Source organism: Sturnira hondurensis, unplaced genomic scaffold (assembly GCF_014824575.4).
Source record: "Sturnira hondurensis isolate 20B ecotype Veracruz unplaced genomic scaffold, ASM1482457v3 Scaffold0002638, whole genome shotgun sequence".
NCBI lineage: Eukaryota > Metazoa > Chordata > Mammalia > Chiroptera > Phyllostomidae > Sturnira > Sturnira hondurensis.
Window position 1 is genome coordinate 8,850,582 of NW_028075269.1, and position 22,748 is coordinate 8,873,329.

Genomic DNA, 22,748 nt, shown 5'->3' on the forward strand with positions numbered 1-22,748 from the left:
ACGGAGTATTATTTAGCAGTAAAAGAACAGATACATGGTACAATGCAGATGAACCTCAAAACACGCTAAATCAAAGAAGGAAAACATAAAAGCTAATATACTAATTCTTTTTATATAAAATATTCAGAAGAGAATACAGACAGTTGGTTTCCAGAGGCTAGGAAAATGAGGGAATGAGAAGAAATTTAATGGGGAAGAGGTTTTATGCTGGAATGAGGGACATGTTTTGCACCTGCGTAGAGGTGGTGGCTGTACAACACTGTGAATGTACTAAATGCCAGTGAATTGTTTGCTTTAAACTGATTAAATTTTTATGTGTATTTCATAACAATATATAAAGGAGGAAGAGCAGAAGGAGGAGGGGAAAACTACTAGAGCCTCTGAAAATAAAATTTAAAAAGCTCTCACTGGGGAATAAAAGTTCACAAATTCTTGTGGTATGATAGAAGTTTACGATCTGAATGCCACCCAGAGGCTTGGAATAGTGAAAGGTCATAAACCTTAAAACTACATTTGAATCTCAGCTGTTATTTAGTGACCCTAGACGAGTGATCCCACCGTACATCTCTGAGTACCTACAACAGCTACAAAATGCCTAGTGAGTACCAGTCCACAACCTGATGAGACAGATATTTTATGTAAAGGACCTAACCCGTTGAAGTTACTCCATAAATATTCACTTTTTCTCCCATGTCCCTGGAATCCTACGTGGACTATGAAACACTAGAGTCCATCAATCATTACATTAGTCAGGGTCCATCCAGAAAAACAGTCCCCTAGGAGCACTTGAGCAGAAGGGGACTGACTACAGAGAATTGGTTATCGAGGTGATGGGAAAGACCCAGAAGCAACCAATGGACAGTGGGGCGACCCAACATTCGCAATAGCAGGAAACCAAGGCCAGAGGGAGGAGGTGGTACAGGGCCCAGATTTAGAGAATCTTGCCCAACAGGACTTTCTCTCCCTTTATTACTTGGAAAAGGGCCAGGATGGGAGTGAGGCCAGTGAAGAGCCCAAAATTCAAGGCAGTGCAAGTAGACGACCCTCAGAGTGAGCGTCTCCTTAGACTCTGTCCCATGGTGCTTCACTCTCTCACCCTAGTGCCAGCGTGGCCTTGACTATCTCTTTTATAGGTAAAACTCCTTAAATTCCATTAAAAATGATGCCTACTATTACCAAGATGCTGTTTTATACGATTATAGGTATTGACTCATGTAGTCCTTTAAACAATTTTACGAGGTAGGTAATATCATTATCCTCATTTAGAGGTGAGGACACAGATAACCTGCCCACAATCTTGCAGCTAGTTCACAGCAGCACTGGGCTGTGAACTCAGTTCTAGAAACTGTGTCCCTACTCACTGTGCTATTCTGTCTCACCATATATTTTCTGCCGTTATCTCAAATTCAATAAACCTAAAATTTCATATTTTCCCACACAAATTGATACACACTTCACATTTCTTATTTTTATCACTGTTATCCATTAGCTTAGAGAGGTCTTGATCCCTTAACTCCTGTTAACTTCTCTTCAGCCAATTGCTTATTCATTCAATGATACTTGTTGGGTGTCCACTCATCAATGTACCAGGGTGACAGCTGTGAACAGGACAGAAGAGCTTGTGCAGATCACAGCCTCTTGGGGTGAGGCAGACTGTGAAAGGTGCCTCCAACAGCTGACATTTGCGTAGAAAGGCCCCAGTGATGCGAAGTTAGTCCTATCAGCTCTGACTGGTGTGGCTCGGTTGGTGGAGCATTGTCTTGCAAGGTGAGAGGTTGCTGGTTCAATTCCCAGTCAGGGCACAGGCCTGGGTTGCAGGCCATGTTCCCACTTGGGGTGCATGCAAGAGGCAACCGATCGATGCTTCCCTCACACATTGATGTTTCTCTCTCTCTTTCTCCCTCCCTCCCTCCCTTCCCCTCTCCCTAAAAACAATATAAATAAAATCTTCAAAAAAACAAGAAAAGAAAAGTTAGCCGTCGTGAAAATCTGGGAAGATGATTTCAGGCAGAGTGAAAAATCAGGCACAAAATCTCTGAGGTGAGAGTGAGTTTGGCGTGTGTGAGAAGGAAAACATAAAGTCTGTGTGTAGACAGGGGCCAGATTGTGGAGGCCGGGATAAAGGTTTTGGGTTTTATTCTGGGAGGGATGAGAAGTGATCAGATGCTCCTCAGCAGGGTACTGTCTGAAGAACAGGCTACAGCACAGTCTAGACAACACTGGTGGTGTGCCCTTCATCCCTCATAGTCCTTTTTCTTTGGGCTAATACACCCAAACTCCAGATGCGATGATTCCCAGCCACCAAATGCCTCACAGCTTCATCCTTCTCTTGAGATCCAGCCTGAGCTGAAAGGAGCCAGCTGCCTCGCCAGGAAATGCCTGTGAGGTGATGAGTGCTTCCCTCCTACCTAGCGATGCAGCCCACAGCCAGCGACTGATGGACTGGGGGACACAGCAGCCAGTCTCCTTGCCTCCATGAGGGGCAGCTCTTCGTGGTGCGTTCCCCGCTCTGTGGGGTGTTTCCCCCTGTGGGCTGGAGCTAGATCTCATCTCAAGACTGGGCTTGGCCAAGCTTCTTCCTCTACTGTACACTGTTTCCCTCACTCGATTCCCAAGGGTTTCCCCTTACTAAGTCCCTTGCATAAAACTCCCCACCTCAGGTTCCGCTTCTAGGGAAGGTGATCCCAGACAGAGTTAAAGAAGGGAAACTGAACTCTCAGCTATTTGTTCTTCATGGTACTATTAAAAGTGTCGTCATTCCTTCCCACCCCATCTGGTCCCACTGGCCCATTTCTCTCTGGGCCTCCTACCATCCACAAGAACTTCCACTTGTACTTGACCCTCCTCCGTGACATCTGACGTTCTATACCCCAATTACAGCTGAACTGTCATTGCCTGAAAAGAAAGATACTGGAGCTAGCTTTTGAAGCTTTCCACTAGTCGGTCAGCCTGTCTGTCTGTGTCCGTCAGGGCCCATCTGAGCCCTATGTGCCAGACCACGTGCAAGGGATAAGGAAAACACAAAGCCCCTTTCCTCAAACTTATTTCCAACAGAAGAGTTTCCGAACAGCCCGCCACTGTCCAAACTTCCTGATTTTATCCCACCCTGGTGTAAAGCCAATCTGTTCATTATTCCCAGTTTATTTTTAACTTTACCTATTTAGACTCAAGGCCTTCTCAAAAATCCAGTTTAAGACCTTCCCTTATTGCTCCAGCCCGCAATGACCTTGAGAATTTACCACATGCCAGACACTGTGCTAGGTACTAAGGAAAGAGCATAAACCATCGGGAACTTTTATGTAAAGGTTGTGTAAGTATATATCCTATTTTTGCTTCCATACTTAAACCTGTAGAAGGCAAGAATCAAGCCTGCATTTTTTATTACTTTGCTCCAGGGTATAAACAAGTTCGCTACACGTAATACAGTTACTGGATGTAAACTCTTCCTGTGCATTCGAATGTTCAGTGGATAGCAATTTTATGTGCTTTCATAACATACCAATTGTGCAAAATTAACTTGATTGCTTGTGTGTATGTGCCTACCATCTTTATTCCCTACCTCTCCCCAGAATGAACTTAAATAGGATTGATCTACCACTAGGATTGTCAGTCATGGATGACTGACCACAATGGCACAGAATTTCTTCAAGAAAAGAAGAAAACTTGCCAAGGAAAACTTGTTGGCAAACGGAGGTCTAAAAGGAGTGATGTGGACTAGAATAAACTCAAAGTATAGTTAAGATAAATTTTTATTCATTCATCAAGACTTTATGTGGAAGTCACCTATCCGAGGAAGCTTTTTTCAGCTTGGACCCCTCCTTCCTGCTCTTGGTGAGGACGCCTACCGCCGAACGCACCCCGCTGTGCCGTCACTGTGTGCACACGTGGCTAAGCGTGCAATGAAACCGGCGTGTGATCCTGGTGCTCAGCGAGTGCTGAATGAGTAAATGAGTAACTCTACCTTCATTCCAATAAAACTTCGCTCTGATAAAAGGGACATATGCACAATTCCATCTAAAGATATTAACTCACTTAAAAATATGAGTCTAAAATAAATCAATTTCTAAAGCCTGAAATAGGTTTTCCAAAAGAACTCTAAATGGACCTAGTAAAACCACATAATAAAGTAAACCTTAAAACAAATTTGAAAATATTTACAACATAAATTATACACATAGTTTTTCAAAGATACTCCTACTTTGCAGATCTCGATATTGATAAACATGAAAAGACTACTGAAAATATATAAAACCTTTTATATAGGTAAAGATTTTAAGCCAACCTTTCAAGCAGCCTAATAAAATAATACTAATGATGACTACAGTGCATTAGTTAATATACTACATAGGCAGCATAGCCTAGTGGTAAAGAACATGAAATAGAACTTGAAGTGTACATGGAGTGGACAAAAGAGAGATCGTACCCCAGGAACAATGTAGGCAAAGTATATGGAATGTTGAGAGGAGAGTGAACCCAGAGTCATGTTGGGGTCCAGAATGAACCACCCAAAGAGACACCTCAGTGGTATACAGGTTACTTTGAACTAGGGGTGATGGTATACAGGTTACTCAGTGGTATACAGGTTACTTTTGAACCTATAAAACCTTCAGGTTCAAGAGAAGCATGTGTGCCCCTCCCACCCCCTTAACTATTGGGTTGGCCTAAAAGTTCAGTTTTTTTCTGAACAATGGCTCTAGCAGTACTTAGTTGTCTTTAACTTCATCCAAAACGATTTTGTTAGACTGTATTGTGACAGCTGTCATATCAGCAAGCATTAAAAAAGAAACTGCAGAATTGGTGAAATTTTTGCAGTCATTTCAATATTGAAGGTGGAAGAAGATATGCAATAATGTCAGCATATTATACTTTATTTCAGGTAAAATGCACCTGAAATGCAAGAAAAAATGATTTGTGCAGTATATGGAGAAGGTGCTGTGACTGACTGAATGTGTCAAAAGTGGTTTGTGAAGTTTCTTGGCACTATCGACATGTCAGCCAAGAAACCCTTTGCTGTGGGGCTGTCTTATGCATTGGAAGGTGTTGAGCAGCGCCCCGGCCTCTACCCACTAGAAGACGGTAGCAGGACCTAGTTGACATACTCAAAATATCCAAATCAATAAAGTTATTGGTGAAAATGAAAAATGTGTCTTTTATTTTATAGGGAAAAAAATACCAGAAGAATTTGACTAAAAGGCCTTGCTCATAATAAGAGATTATCAGTGATCACTTCTTTTGAATTACCCATAGAGCAGGGCAACCTTCTATTTACTAAGTGTCTGATGTCATCCTGCAGGGAGCCTCTGAAGTCCCCAAGGTGCACTACCTCATTCCTGGCTCAGGATGTCTCCTATGCCTCAATCCTGCTTTCTATCTCGGAACCTCTCGTGTAAGTGGGGTTTCTGAGCCCCTCATATGTGTGGGGTTCCCATGCCCACAATATTCAGTTTGATTTTCTCTTGTCAACCTGCCTCCTGTTGATTTAATTATTCAACCAGCCAAAAAGAACCAGAGGAGGGAAAGAGAAATTTCCCTCCTTCCCCACAGTGGCCAGAGATGGAGCAAGGAAGATGGGAAATAGGCAGATTAGAGCCTTACACACATTACTGAGAAGTCCCATATCACCCAAACAGGCCATTTTATCGTTTGTACAGGTGAGACTTTCAGAAAACCTCTTCCTTATGTTATGGCGAAATCCATTCCCTACTACAGCAACATGTCTCAAAGTGTGGGCCAGGGGACCCTATGAGAACCTGCGGGAGAACCAGGGAACCACCTTGAGCAACACCAGGTGATTATTCTGTACATCACAGCTCTAGGGACATACATCTTCATATAAAGAAATGTGATTGAGGGCAGACAATAAGGGTAAACATTATTACATCCAGAGGTGCAAAGAAAAACAGACTCTGATACTTCTCTGCCAACGCTGAGAACCTGAGGATGCTCAGCAAAGACCTGAGTAGGTTTCGGCTCTGGTGAGGAAGAGGATTAATCAATCTCAGAGGCTAGAAGGGGGTGGAATGTAGAAGAATCAAATGGTGTGAGGAGGCAGGCCGAGTATTAAAAAAGAAACTTAGTGTCATCTAAACCTACTTTGAACTTCTAGGAAAACATATTGGCCATAGCTAACAAATGCTTTCTACACCTCTGTCCTTAACTTTCTAGTCTCAACCCTGGTATCCCTTCCAGGGCTGAAACTCTCTGGGACCTTTGTAAGAATCAGAAAACAGCCTTCTGCCCACCCCACTGGTGGAATTAGCTCCACAGTCCTTCAGCTGCGCCCAATGGTGAGCAGTGTCCTGAGCCTTCCCAAAGGTCATGGGATCTCCTCTTCCTTCCTTTCAGCAATAGTTAATAAGCACCTACTACATGCAAAGTACTATAAGAAATACAAAGATTGAGGGGAGAGAATAGGCAGGAAGGAGCACTCCTGAGAGGATGTGGTGAGGCTGAAAATCTGAGATCTATAGGTTTGTGGGAGAATCGTTTACACCAGAGCTCCACTTCTGACCATTGTCTGGTCTCAGACAATCATTAGCATAACCATTAGCCTCTCGGCAATGTAATTATTCTTGGGCTGGCTCACTCTGGCCCCCTGCCAAATGGAAACATTCACAAATCTACATATGAATTTGGGGCAGGGGATTTTTAATATACTCCTTCTAAATGTCCACTCACTGTTTGCAGGCCAGCAGGCTGCTCTGACGAGGCCTATTCTCTCCCCTCTCACCAACTCCTGGGGATGGGGATGGCTTGCCAGGGTCCCTATTTCACTGGTTCTTCACTCATCCACTGAACATTTGCTGAGTGGCTATTAACTACCAGGCCCCGCACCGGAAAATGATCATGAATGAGGCAGCTGTGGTTTCTTTCCTAAGCAAACTTGGTCTGGAGGAAACAAGACACATTTATTTCACCAGCCATCACAAATCTGATTACAAAAAGGGACAGTGAGAATGCACTGAGTGAGTGCTCATCCTTACTTGTGGGCGGGAGCTTCCACAGAGTGGGACCAAATACGAATCTCACCAACAGGAGCCTTGGAGTTCCCTTTGGATAATTCTCAAATCTCTACCTCGTTGACAGTACTCTAAGCAAAGTCCCCGTCCTTATACACCCAACTGCCAAGGAAGGGGTCCTAGTCTCACCTCATCACCTCTTCCCCTCCCATAAATTTGCTGGTCACATCTAGTGGGTTCCAGAGCAATAAGGACAAGATCTATCCCAGTTTTTCTCTTAGGTATGTCTCTCTAGAAAGTTGAGAGCCCACTGGGTGAGGGATTGGAGGGCTACAAGCTAGTGAAGTTGTAAGGCTTTAAAAAGCTTGGAAAATATTTCCCCAAAGGGTGGTATCCCAGCGGCTCAGGGACTGCCAAGTCATTCATACACTTATTCTCCTGCAGCACTCAGAGAAGGTTATGCTCCAACCATAGTTTACACTTTATTTTGGAAAAATCCACACCCTATTTTATTTTCATGAATTTGTTTATAACCAAATCATGGAAAGGGAAAGCACTTTTAAACTTGCTTCTGTGTTAAAAGGTCTATTAAAATATCATTACATTTCCTTAATCTACTTCAAACAAACAAACAAACAATGCCTCTCATAAGATTAAATAAAACTGGGCGCTTCCTATTTTGCACATATCAGGCAAAAAAAGAATATTGCCTTCTTCTGTCACCACAATAAAAACAGCAAACTTGCAACTCCAAATCTGTGAGCTTATTAAAAATCTTATTTTTAAAGATGCGTTCCTTGTAGTTGGGTAACACACCTGAAAACACACTAACGCTGACTGTCAGGTAGGCACAGATAATGACACTGAACATGAACAAGCACACCGTTTCATGGGGCAAGATGAACTTCTAAAATATAAATGCTCTGACAGTAAGAAAACATACTGCTCTATTCAATTACATCATCTGCTTAAAATACAATTGCTTCTGTGTTTGGTAAACAGATTAAATCCAGGTCACATTCCTGAGTTCAACTGAGTTGCTAGTCACTCCTTTCTCTGTAAATGCTTGTGTTCTCTGTTTCTGCATGTTCTTAGGTGTCATCGTTTATTGCTATAGGCGTGATGGCTATATTTAACTAATAATGACAGTGGTTGTCATTAGATTTTAACTCAGTAACACTAGTCTGACATATCATTTGAAGTATGTCTTCAATTTAAATTTGATTAAAATTACAAACGTCCCATCTATTGTGCCAATCAAAGTGTTGTCATCCTTCTCCTGAACTTTTCTATGAACTTTCTTTTAAATAAGTTATGGCAGCTTGAAGTTAAGGCTAGCCTTGGGTCATAAACATATTTTAAAATATAACTCTTGGAGTAGAACAGAGCAAGGCCATTTGGGGCTCCTTTATAAAAGAACTTGATTTTGACTAACACCCCAGAAAAAACTCTCAAGGCAAAAAGCACAAGGCAGTGACAGTTCAAAGGCTCAAATTCGGATTTTCATACCATGCTGGACACACAAGTGCTTGGCAGGCCTTTTAACTGGGCTGTATGGATTTTTAAGATCTCAGATGTACCAAATACCTTTGGTAGTAAAATCGGGCACTTGTGACAACCTGTATGAAAATACGGTGCAAATGCAATGTTGTAGGCACCCATTATATATAGGAGGCTTTTACATACATCACCTTATTTACTCCTTACAATTATGCAATGAAGTATATAGAACTAGGCTCAGTCTATGGATGAGGAAACTGAGGCTTAGAGAGGTTACATCGAATTGCCCACCTTTACACTGTCGTCTGCTTTCTTGACAGAGATGAAGAAAGTAGAGACAAATGCTTTCTGTTGCTGTTTTCCTGAATGCCACTAGCTACCCTGGGGAGGCAGGAATGAACACAAAATTCTGATGAATAACCCTGGGATCTTAATAGCATTTGGAATCTTAGTTATGTTTATAAAATGCTATTGCCAGTATTCTCTTTAGACTAGGGATTTATAGACATATAATTTTCAAATAATTTATATTATGTAGAAAAACAAGACAATATCCAATAACTCTTTAATTGCCTCTATTTTATAGGTAAGGGCATTAAAGCACAGCTTAATCTGCCCAAGGTCACATGAGACACTAGAATCTTACAAAATCATCTGACTTCAAGTCTAGTAGTGTTCTTTTCACTACATAATACTGCACTTTTCATCTCTTCTAAGAGATGTCTGCAAACTTCAAAAACAACTGGTTTGCAAGGCAAAACCCTCTGAAATAGTTGCTGTAAAATATCGAAGCGAATTCTCAGGTAAAGTAATAAGCAGGGTAAACAGACAACGGCCTGAAAGATCTGACTTAAAGATCACTGCAAATGCCTGCATCATTTTTAAAGTTGCCTCCTTGTTTCCATGACACTATGGATTCTTATGAGAGCATCCTTTTCATCCTTTATAACAACTACTACTGTCAATAAGTATCTTACTTAGCTCTCTATTCACTTACCCTCTAGTGCTCCTTCCCTCTCACTAGAGCTAAACTCCGAGGGACCTTTGTCTTGTTCATACCATTTCCTGAAGGCTTATTTTAGCGCAATGCCTGGCACCTTGCAGGGACTCAACAGATATTTGTTGAGGGAATGATTGAATATAAATGATCTCTTTTTAATTATTTTAATTAACTTTGACAGGAAGGTATAATTTTTTACCTCTCACATACTCTTTCAGTCAGGGAGATATTCTGTCTACTCTCACCCATGCAGCAAACAATTCAAGTAGTAAAAACAATATTTATATTTCTTCAAAGTTAATATCCTAGTGAAAATTAAAATTTACCAGATTTCACAAATAGAGGACAGACAATGGGAGGACTGACTGTGGGAGTGGGGGAGCTGGGGGAAGGGGGGGCAACGGGGAAAAAGGTGGGATGACTGTAACTGAACAATAAAAAAATACATCAAAAAGTAAAATTTATCAGATTTCTTTGCAGCTGTGACAAAAAGACCTTACCCAAAATTCTTAGGTCAGATGTGATTCTATGAATAAAACTTTTTGGATTTCAAAAAGTTCATATGGGAAATACACACACACACACACACACACACACACACACACACAGATCTCCATATCCTAATGGTGCATATATCATATATTATGTAATATATGCCCAGCAAAGCTCAGGTAGCAGCCTATATTCAAACATGTGAATATGTTAAAAATTTAGATATTTCTCAATGATCTCATATTTTGCCAATATAAGAAGATGCTGCTACATATATGTTCAAGACTTTCCTATTAACTAAGGACATTTTTTGGAGGGGGGTGGTCTACCTCTTACAATTATCTTTAAATCCACATCTATTTCAGTACGGATACTCTGTACACTTATTATGAGGTTTAAAATTTTTGGAATCTGGAAATACAAAAATATATGCCTATAGTTTTACCCTCATTTGTAGAAATAAAAGAAGCCATGTGCTATCTCAGAAGAAAGTGCCTTCTCTACATAATGCCGTTTTCCTGCTTTTGAGTATATGCAGCTAAGTAGGAGACAAAATAGACTGACAAATCATCTCGCCTTGTACACATACTATTCAAACAAGAAGATCACAGGGAGTTTGGGAAAGCCCACTAAGCACCCGCTGTCTCTGCCCGAGTTAAGTAGCCGTCATGTTATAGGTGCGCACCAAGAAGCCCAGGATCAGCTCAAACAGAATGAAAGCAGCCTCTGGTACCAGCAGCACTGTAGCACTGTCTTAAGATCCAGTGGCAAGAATAGCAGGGTGCAATGTGATGTGGATAGTGGGCACCTCTGGAAACTCATGCTTTTAACACAACCACTTAAAAATCAACAAATTCAGGAGATGTACAATAGAAGAGTATATAATATACAAAGCCAGGTTCATTAAACTAATGCATTTAAAAAAACAAAATATGACAGAACATTTCATTATTGATGGAGACACGGGAAGAAGTGTTATGCTGCTATTTATGATGCATCTTGTGTGTCACGGAATTGAAATATTTCCAAATCATCAATAATTAAAATGATGAGAATCCATCATTTCACTGACACTTACTTCTACATGAAAAGATGGCCTATTTTAAATGTGCTCACACATATTCCTGTCAATCACAAGCTGTCACAGCAAATTATTTCATTTTGTAGATCACATGACAGCGAAAATCTCTAGGGTTAAATTTAGATCTTAGGTGTAATACCAAGAACTCTTTTCATGGACTGTTTTCAGTGACTACATCTTCACAATACAGTGTAAAAAACATGTACAATCTGATTCATAATACTCAGTTACACTTCTGGTTAGCAAACCTCAGGACTTAAGTGATTCACTGTACATGGTAACTCTAAAAGCCAAATAGTAGAATAGGTCAGAGAGGAAAAGATTAGACCTCATGAATTAGGTCCAAACAGGTTTTCCCTCGCATCTTCTTTAAAGGCATTTTAGCAACTGCAGGGCATGAACCATTTCCTGACACCCAGCAGTTGTAACGGAGCTGAACTCTTATAAACCCCATGAATCTAACGCAAGAATTTTCACTGTGCCACCATTAAGCAGAAGATTTAAGAAACTGAATACCTGAACTGTGTGCCCATAAATCTGAAAACTTTTAAATGACTTTTCAAACAATTCATTAACTACATCTTCACAATTCCAGCAGCATCATTAATAAATTTTAGAATCTCCAAACGTCAGAATTATAAGACCTATGAAGACAGCTGATTATCATCAACAGTCTTTGTAAAAATATTTCTATTTTCCCCCATACGCTATTAATCTTTCTACTTAAGTATTCAACTCTTAAATGCAAGAATTATTCTAATATTGCATTTTAACAGGGAATGCTTCATGTCAGCTTTGACCTTGGCCTGACCCCTATAGAAACGCTTTGTGTTTTGAGGTATGTGATGAATAGCTCTCTGGCTTCCCAGTAGATCCGGTGCCACTGGCTGTCCGCAGGGATGCCCAAAAAGGGCAGTGAAGTGGTTTAGAAAAACAGAGATAGTCTCTAAGTTAGTGAATTAAATATTACAGCTAGACAAAAGAAGAAAATCAGAGATCTTCTGCACGTATATTTCTACCTTAGCAAATCTGGACGTACTTTAAGTAAGGCAATGTCATTATCTACAGCGCTTTCCCAGAGACTAAGAAGACAATGAAGTATGGCTACATAAGAGCCAGAACATACACAGGTTTGTGTGGCCTTGCTGGGCCGGAAAGGAAGTCAACGTTCCTTTGGAGGACACGTCTAATTCACAGTGTTGAACAGGGTTCGCGGTTTGAAGGATTTATACCTTACTGACCCAGGTTATGTTCTCTCAAGACCAGGGCTTCTCTCCCTACACCAGGACTACACGTATAGTAGGTCCTTAATAAATATTTATTGGCCTACATTTAGATTAGAGTGCATTACATTGCATTTTAAATCAGAAATGAAAGAATAATGATACAAAAGAAATCAGACTATCAGCCCTATTTTTCACCTGTGTCTGTTCTATCCCAGAACCTGGCACACACTGGGCTCTCAATGAATGTTTGCCGAATGAATGAAAATCAGTATATTGAAATAATGATCACTTACTAAATACAAATACCAGTTGGTTAATTGTATACAAAATAGGCATGCTCATTTAGAAACATAAAACAGTAACACCAAATTCTGCCAACTCTTTTACCCCTATCTGACTTTAGAATGTTCAGTTTTCTAACTTCTGGGAATGCTTCCTTACCCTAAATTAATCTACCAACTTCAAAGTCATTTATGCATGTTTTATTTTTATGGTACATTGAGGACAACAAGTTGGCAAGTTATTGATTTATTTTTAAGACACATGCAGGAAGGGTAATTTTAACTTGATTTGAAAAAGTGTATGGGACATATATATGAAATAGGTATATATATTTATATATATGCATAACATACACACATATATTATGAAATCTCCCCACATCCCTCTCAAGTTCTCTATATCGTTATATGTGCACATTTCCATACACATATACACATATGCATAGTGTTTATTTACATTTATATTCTCAATGCTCTGAAAGAAACCCAACACCAGCCTTCAGGCTTATCTATGAGCTTAACTTAGATGAGTGGCTTTTCCTCACTATACTCATCCCTAAGACTTTTGAACAGACATGTGATACGCTAGTCTGTGTCCAAGCTCACCTACAATTTCTTTTCTCCAAAGACAAGGCACATCTGCCACCTGCTCTACTCCGTGTCCCAGCAACAACTGTCGAGCAGCATAAAGATTGATTATCAGTCAAAAACCATTGCACAACACCAGATTTTGGTGGGTTAAGCTTGCTGATCCAGCAAGAGATGGTGTGAAATTTTCAGGAGTGTGTGCCAACATTTTGGTGCTAAAAGAACAGCAGTGCATGTCACAGTGAAACACAGCCAAAGATATGCAGACAAAGCAGAGAAGTTTTTGTTCTGGACTTGGCTTTCAAAGGATAAAAGACGAAAACAAAAAACAGGAGGAAATGAGTGTGTACATTTAAAAATCATCCACCAAGCTTAGTCCTGTGTATAACAATGCTATTTTAGGCACGCACATCCAGGAAGTCTTCTAAGCTTAGCTGTCAACAATTTTTATATATCTCGTTCACAGTATCATTATCATATGAAAGGCAAGTTATTTCTTATTAATGAAAAGTAGCAACATTCTTAAGAAAGCACTCATTATATACATATCTGAATATATGGAGCACTCTACCCACAAAAACTCATGCTTATGTACAAGTAGATGATTAGTGAATCAAAAAATAAATGCAGCCATATCTAAAGTTAAAGCAAAAGCTGAAAATTATATGGGTCTATTTTATCATATAGGTAATTTTTACTGAGTATTGTAGCAACAAGTTTCTTTACAAAGACCAAATTACCTCGAACTTTCTATTTATAGAAAATCAATAATTCAATAAATTATTGATTTCCTGATGATCAAACATTATAAAAGAAAAATCTTAGTATTATTTTATGTAATAACATTAGTAAAGAATTTTCATCACCTCAACTGCAATGAATTCCAGAATTACTTTTCTTCTCCTTATGCAATTACTGCCTAGACTTGCCTTTGGTTCACCAGCTTTATAGCACTTGCAGAAAAAAATTACTTGTAAAAAGGTATAAAGAGCATAAGGGAGTACAGCCATTAGATACATTAAATTTATATGCCAAACTTGTTTCATTTAAATGTAATTACCATATACAGGGCTTGATAACAGACTCTGAATATGACATGCTTGGAAGAATATTCTTAGTGTACTTTCATTTATCTCTTAAAATGTATTCTTTACCATTAAAGGAAAAAATGTGTTTTTTTTATTTTAGAGATCTCTACATTTTAAAATGTTAGAAACAGTGCACTTTAAAACAAACCTTACCTGCAAATGTGTTTAAAAACTATATATTTTTATGTTTCTATTTCATATATAATTCACATTATTAAAATTTCTGTTACATATATATATTTCAAGGTACAAAAGTCAAGCTGAAGCATTTACCTTATGAAAAATTTTGTTAGGAAAATTACATGTATATCAGAATTATGTGTTCATTACTGGCCACATTTTCATAATTATGTTCATGCCATCTGAAAAATGACCAAGAGAGTAGTAAATGATACTTGAAACTTTGAACTGTTTTCTAAGAGAATAAATCTAATGAATTATGTCTGTTGGGTGTCACAGAAACTAAACAGTAAATTCAATAATCTGATTTAATTTATTATATTTTCACCATTTAACCTCCTGCAGGCTCCCTAATGTCTATTCAGATCTATATTAAATTAAGCACCAATGCTAATGAAGGGCAATAAACGTGGCTGTCAGTGGATTTTTCTTTCATTAACCACATTATCCTCTTACTGAGCTGTAAATGCGTAAACATTAGTTTTGTTAAACCATGCAAAAAAGACAGGATGGAAATCATTTTTTAATTGCATCCCTCAAGCAATTCACTGTATGTGGGGGTGGGAATTTCTTTTTCTTTTTTACCTTTAATTTTTTTTGAACGGATCTAAAAAGGGCTCTCCCACAGAAACATAAACATCGGCTTCATGGGGTATATCCTCAGGTTTGAGGGCTTCAGTGCCGTCTGCCAGGAACACTCGTCGCGCGGCCTTGTTCAGGCGCAGCTTCTCCGTGCACCCCTCCAGCAACTGAAGACAGCAAGAGGTAAGAGAAAGTGATTAACAGCGAGGAAAGGAACGCATTTCCATTAAACAAAAGGTGCTAACAATCAAAACTGAAATTTGAGTCAACCTCCAGATTTCACTGCAATAACTTCACCAATACAGTTAGTTTCTAGTAATTGAAAATAGACAAAGAAAAGGTAAATTGTAGCACCGAGAATATCTAATGATTGCCTAATTTTAGTCCTTAAATGTTCTGTCAGTTAAATGTTCTTATAACTCTACAAGATATAAAGCCATTGCACTTGTTTCACTAAATATACTATTTATATATTGATGAAAAGAGAATAAAATGTCTGTGAGTTCTACGTATACATAAGCAATTTACATATTCAGATTGCTCAGAAAAAAGTTTAACACAATGAATGTCATTTTCCTCATCTTTTGTATTCTAAAGAGAGTAAAGGAAGAAATGAAGCACTGAAAACTCCTGAACACTAGTTACCAAGGAGATGGTTGGTGCAGTGACTTTGGCAAACACTGTTCTAGATCCATTTCTGTAGGCCGTTACTCCAATCGCTCGGGGTGGAGGTTTCTGCCTCTGAGACAGTTTACCCCAATTCTGAGCCGACTGAAATTTTGAAGAAGAGAACTCTGCAACTCTGAAGAGAAAAAAAAAGTAGAAATTGGTGCATGTTACCTAGTAAAAACATTCCAAAAGATATTATCCTGGATATTTTTTACAGCTATACGCCCAAATGATTATTTGTAAGTCTTCTTCAAAAAGAAGAAGACTTCTTTTACAACTGCATATAACTACTTAAGTATTTGAAAACATTTAACATAGGATAAGTCTGCCAAAACTGTTCATGTAAAACACACACATCAGAATAAGTCCTTTTAATTATTTTACTTATAAAGCATCACAACACTCATTTTTAAAAATTGCAGTTATAAATTCTGATAGAAAGCAAAAAAATAATAATATGGTCTTAACATTATAAAATAGTAAGTGAAGAAATATTCTCTTAAGTTTTCATGTTTATCAAAGTTCTTTGGTTTCTTTCAAAAGATTTCAAATTCAAATAGATTATAACTAAATTTTTTATTCCAAAGTTAATTGTAATTGCTTTCATTTCAAAGTGTTTGGAGGCAGTAAAAGAAGATTTCTAAGTTTTTTCTTCAGTCAAAACCAGTGTCAATCCTTATAATTTTCTCAGCAAAAGTACATGTCAATGACTACCATGTAAAATTTCTTACTTCAGAGTTCTCAAACTAACCCTGTTATTTCTTCATGTCACAGAAGGCAAAGTAAACATTTTAAAATAAAAACTTGAAGGAAATTAATATCACAAAACACTCACCTATTTAAATATATGAAAATAATGGGAGAATCAGTTTCTTGGTTTGATTTTTATTTTACAAACATTTTATTCTATCCACAATCTCTTAGGTTAAAAGTGTATGACAAAAAGGTCTATGATAACAACGTTGATGTGAAAATACAAAAAACTGTTTTACAATTATTTCATTGCAATTTAATTTTATTTTAAAATAATGGTCACATATCAAAAGTATACATTTCTATTTTTAAACAAATAAATATCTGGTAAGCAAAGATATTTCATGTCCTAGACTGACTTCCACTCCAAATATTTTTTTCAGAGTTTCATATTATCTGAGTTAAAGTATACTTCATGTTTTCCACAAACGTAATCAACAACAATCTACTCTTATGCTCTCAAAGAAAAAAAATAAACAAAACAAAACAGAAACAAAACTCTAGAGACAGAGATGTGTTACATTTTAATGTCTGAAACAGTCAACTGAATCGTTCCACATTCTGGTCAAAGGAAACGCCTTCAACAGTTGGTTGAAAAGAACAGAGGACAGCTTTGATTACCTCAGTTGACCTGCTGGAGCCCTGGCAGGTCTGCTTCTCTTGGAGGCTGATATAGAGCAAGAATTGTTTTGACTGTTTGATTTGTAGCTCTCTGGGTCTGATATTTCATCATGGCTGTGATCTGATGCTTTTTGATGTGCGGGGCAATCTTGAAGTCCTGACCCTTCTGATATTGCTGCTGAAAGCAAAAGTCTGTTGGGGCCAAACTGAGGCTGCAAATAATCTTCGGTAGTTTTAATTACTGCTTTTGCCTGGGATGACATTAACTCCCTGGAAGAAACAATCCATGGAAGAATACAGTGAATTGATTTGTAATCAGTTATTACGAGTACCACATGACAATTAGTTTTGTTCTATGTGCTAGACAAAATACCAAACCTTTAGCCATTATTTTGTTTAATTTTTACAATATCCCTGGAAAGTAGGTACTATTGTTACCCCCACTTTCCAGATTTAAGACACTGTGGCTCAGAGAGGCTAACTAACTTGCCCAAGTACAGGGAGAAACTGAACGCAAGTTTGTCCCAAGATAAAACCAACATTCATAACCACTCAACTTAATTACTACTTAAAGAAGAAAGCTGGGTAACCCCTGACACAATCTAAGTAAAAATTTTAAATTCTTCGATTGATTTATTAAACACTAGCACTCTGCTAAGTATTAGAAAATATAAAACTTAAAGAGATGTGGCTCCTACCCTGGAGAAGCTTACAATCAATCCTTAATAAAGAGAGAATATATGTTAAATTAACTGCTTAGGATTATGGGTGTGAATTAATTTTAAATGCAAAAGAGAATGCCTTGAAGGCAAATCTATGTCGGTGGAATAAAGGCGGTGAAGGTGTCAATCAGCTGACGAGCCCGCCCTGGTTTCTTCAGGACTATCCTGGTTTGGGCACTGAAAGTCACACATCCTGAGTGTTTCGGGTGACACGGGCTATTACCAGGACCCACAGAAAGCTAAGAAAATGAGGCCACTCCAGGAAGGCACAAAGAGAATCAGAAATCCATTCTCCGCTTTCCAAGACACACTAGTCACGTAAGAACAACTCGGGTAAACTGCCAGTTTTGGACTCAGCAACTCCATCTTCCCTGTGTTCCTCTTCCTGTACATCATCACCTAACCTACCTCTGTCCACCTCCTCGGGGAATCTGCTACCCTCCTCATGCGTCTCCCCACTTCTATTCCACATCGCTTTCTGCAGACTCTCCCGGCATGACTCACATTCGATTCCCCCGAAAGTTCAATTTCATCAACAGCCACCAAAGGGCATTCATACTGGGTAGAACTCTCAGGCTAGGTGACCTCAGGAATCACTGGCAAGACTGTGGATGGCAAACGAACCATCTCTCACCAAAAAATCTATGGATAGGCCCACAGGACAACACGGTACAGAGGAGCTGCAGTCAGGTGGGCTCTCGGATGCCTCCCAAGTAGGAGAACATAATCGGCAGGCTCGCATGGCCTCCTGCTACTCTGAGATAAGCAGAAACGCTGTGCATTGATTGATTGAAATGCTCACTAAAATACCTCACACGATTTAACTTACTACCAAATGCTTTTAAATTTAACAACTACTCAAAGGCTATTCTGATTATTTTAATACAAATCCTTCACTTCTAATCATAAATAGAAGAATGTAATATTGCAATTGTTAGCCCAGTCCTGACCCTTGTGGCCCAATAGCTTGTTGATGGTGTTGGCCCAACGGGATGTGTGTTGTAAGGTAGGATTGTCCTTTAGCCCCCAGCATGATAATCCCATTGTTCTAACACAGAACTTTATCCCCCTCAAAATCCTTCCAATTTTTTTCTCAGTCCCTAACCATCACAAGAACAACGAGGTCCCAGGGAAGGTGCTGCCTTGCGGTGTCCCCAAACATCCCTGTGCCTAGGATGCCGTTACCGCCTAGAGCAGGGGTGGGGAGGAGAAACACCTCTCTACCCCTACCCTCCACTGTGCATTGCACCCTGACGTTGTAAGCAGAGTCCCAGAGACTTCCTTCAATAGTTCCATAAGCTTTTGGCCCTTATTTGCTCAATTATATGTATTCCAACCCAGTCCAGAGGCCAGACAGGGGATAAATAGTATCAATAATAAAAATAGTAACAATAGTAACAATAATAAAAGCTAATACTTACAGGGCACGTGCTATGACAATCACTGTTTTAAGCATGTATAGCTTCGCGTAACCCTCAAACAGCCCTATATTATTTCCCCCTTTTACATATAAATAAACTGAGGGCTTAAGGAATTTGCCAAAGGTCACAGAGCAGGCAGGTGTCAGAGACATGACTCGAATCCAGATCGTTTGGCTACACAATCTCTGCCCTTTACCATAATCCTATAGTATTACGCTCATTTACACTAACACATCCTTACTTTCCATTAGTTAGAAAATTGAAGTTCCTTTTCAAAAGAGTTCAGGAAAAAGGAGAGCTACAAGAAGGGGCACTGAAATTTAGAATATGGCAGGGCAACAGGGAGGTGGGCAAAGGAGGTCCATGTCCTATAGCAGCAGCAGACCGGTAGCGCTCTTCAGTTTGTATATGAGGTCTGTCCAGAAGGTACCCAGCCATGGAATAAAAAAAAAAAAACAGCGACATTTACTGAAGAAGATACAAGCATTGTGCATAGGACAATGATGCCTCAGGCCACTTCAAAGTAGGCACCTTGGGACCCCACACAGTTCTCCCAATCACCATCCGCTGCCCTGTCATATTTTCCGGAATCTCATCAGTGGTGTGAAATCTCTTCCCTTTCAAAGGTGATTTTAGTTTTTGAAAAGCCAGAAGTTGCAGGGCACCAAACCTGGGCTGCAGGGTGGCTGAGTCACCTGGGTGATTTGATGTTTCACCAAAACACTCTGCAAGAGAGGTGATACATGAGTAGGTGTGTCGTCCTGATGAGGCTACCCATCACCAGCTGCCCATAACTTTGGCCTTCTGAATCATCTGAATAGTTTCTGCAGAGGAATGTTCAAGCTTAATGCAAAATCTGATGCAGATTCATTCCTCTACTCACTTAGTCCCTTTGAATACGGCGGCCACACAGTACACATGCTCACTTAGCTACACCTACCACTCCCACTGACTAGTACAGTGAAGTCATCATTGTTCACCCATGCACGTTCCAGTCCACTCTCCTTGGCTGCCAGGTTACATCAATGTCCCGTAAACCGCTCTCATTACATTAACAATAGCTGGACTTTTCCCAAACAGCCTTGTAGCTATAATCTCTTGATTGTACTTAAGTAACCATAACTGTAGTATCCTCATTTTTTTCTCATTTCTCCCCACTTTTTTCTTTAAAACATCCTTTTTTCTCTGTGCAAAAATCTCTTAGAAATCCCATTTCGTCTGTCAGATTTTTTAAAGTGAACTGCCTCTACCTCCAGATTTGTATATAACTTCAAAGTTATCTTCTTCCCAAAGACAGTTTTGGCTTTTGGAGAATTTGGCTTGTTTACATGTATATATTCACATAGTAATCTCCTTCATTAAGACTCTCTTTGTCTTTTAATTGAGAATTTAGCTTGTTTACATTGAATATATACTCACAGAGTTATCTCACCAAGACAGTCTTTGTCACTTAATTGAAAACTTAGCTTATAATCTGATTTGTTTTCAATTTTTCCTATCTGCTCTATGTTCCTTTATTTTTTTACCTTTGCCCTTTATCTTTATTTTATTTTATCTTTCCTGTGCTTCTTATAAATTATTAGTTATATAATTTTTGTATTATAATTTATTTTAAAATCTACATTTTGGCCCTGGCTGGTGTAGCTCAGTGAATTAATTGAGTGCGGGCCTGCGAACTGAACAACTGCAGTCAGGGCACATGTCTGGGTTGCAGGCCAGTTCCAGCATGGGATGCACGAGAAGCAACCATACGTTGACATTTCTCTCCCTCTCTCCTTCCCTTCTCCTCTAAAGATAAATAAGTAAAATCTTTAAAAAACTTTTTAAAAATCGACATTTTCTTATAGCTGTCTTTGATAAGATTTGAAAAATCGTATGATAGTATTCTTGAACTCCATTTTTCCAAGCTGATACTACATTTAGTTTAGTTCTATGGTTACTTTTATTTATTGGCTGATCTGAAGTCTCCATGGATGGGTGTAGGAATTCCATGTGAATTCCTAAAATCAATTGTTTTAGGAAATGGTCCTTCATCCAAAAAATGTATAACCTCACATTGTCCTCACTTACTGATGAGGCTTTCTACCACATCCAGCTACTTGAGCTAATTTTATAAAACATATTCTATTTTTAACAGTCCATGTCAATCTTACTATTTTCTCCTGGAAGTCTGCTATGTCTCTACTGTAAATCTTTCATTATATCTATAAATAATTCACATATACACAGACTTCAAGTGGTTCCTTCTTCAGTAAGATTTCTATGCTACCCATGTACATAGGAATGTACTTCTGTCCTGTGCACTGACATCTGCCCTGGTAGATTGGATAGCTGGAATCATTATATCTCATTAATCACTTCCTGCCATAAAAATGCTAGACCTAAATTTCTTTAAAATATCTCAATTCATCACTGTTTTATTACTTTTACCACTGGTATAAAAGCATTTTTTCAGCTTGAAAACTAAGTCGCTATATTAGGTTGACACAAGGATATCAATCATATTACTTCAAAAATACTCCTTTTTTAGATTTTTATTTATTTATTTTTAGAGAGAGGCGAAAGGAATGAGAAAGAGAGGGAGAGAAACATCGATTAATTGCCTCTTGCATGCCTCCGACTGGGGACCTGGCCCACTACCTAGGCATGTGCCCCAACTGGGAATAAATAACCAGCCACCTTTTGTCCCACTGGCCAGCACTCAATACACTGAGCCACACCAGCCAGGGCAAAAAAAAATTATCTTTTAAAAGAATATCTATGTATCTAATCTATCAAACATCTGTCTTAGTTTTCTATTGCTGTGCAATGAATTACCACAGACTTAGTGGCTTAAAACAGCACCTGTTTATTACTGCACAGTTTTCACGTGTCCAAAGTCTGGGCAACGCTCAGCTGGATCCTCTGCTCGGAATCGCAAAATAACAAAATCAAGCTGCCGGCTGGGGTTATGGTCTCATCTGATGCTCAGGGCCTTCTTCCAGGCTCATTCGGGGTTTGCCAGACATTACTTCCTTGTAGCTACAGAACTCACAGTGACAATCATCTCTGAGGCCAGCACAAACTCATTCACCTCTCCGACTTTTCTGACTCTCACCTCCAAACGCTCACTGAACAGGTGATCTGATTAGGTCAGGTCCAGAAAGAATAACCTCCCATTTGATTAACTAAAAAACAACTGATTATGCACCATAACTACATCTGCAAAAATCTCCTTTGCCATTTTATGTAACCTGAGTGTATCATGGGAGTGGCATCCCATCATACTCGCCCACCCCCGAAGAGGGGGTTATTCCAGGCATACATACAGGGGGTGGGAAACTTGAGAACCATATTAAACTTCTGCCTGCTACACTAGCAATATAATCACTTAGGTTTTATTATTTATTTTTCATACCAAATTTAGATCCAGATATTTTATTTTCCAGAAAATTCTAATGTAATTACCTAAGATTATAATTTTACATCCAAGATATACCTATATAATACACACATACACAAACATATATAATACAGATATACACAAACACACACCTACAGAGAGAGAAAGAGAAGCACTGATTTGTTGTTCCACTTACTCATGCA

At 39.0% G+C, this 22,748-nt stretch overlaps 1 protein-coding gene across 1 annotated transcript in view; it reads right to left on the bottom strand.

Moving 5' to 3' along the window:
* DCDC1 (doublecortin domain containing 1) overlaps positions 1-22,748 on the bottom strand; it is a 380,146-nt gene that overhangs the window by 330,010 nt on the left and 27,388 nt on the right. Inside the window, exons 2-4 of the mRNA XM_037040449.1 lie at positions 17,021-17,290; positions 15,623-15,779; positions 14,988-15,144 (exon numbers count right to left, since the gene is read on the bottom strand). Of these exons, the coding sequence (XP_036896344.1) occupies positions 14,988-15,144; positions 15,623-15,779; positions 17,021-17,283 (577 nt within the window). The 5' untranslated portion in view covers positions 17,284-17,290. The remainder of the gene's footprint in view (positions 1-14,987; positions 15,145-15,622; positions 15,780-17,020; positions 17,291-22,748) is intronic.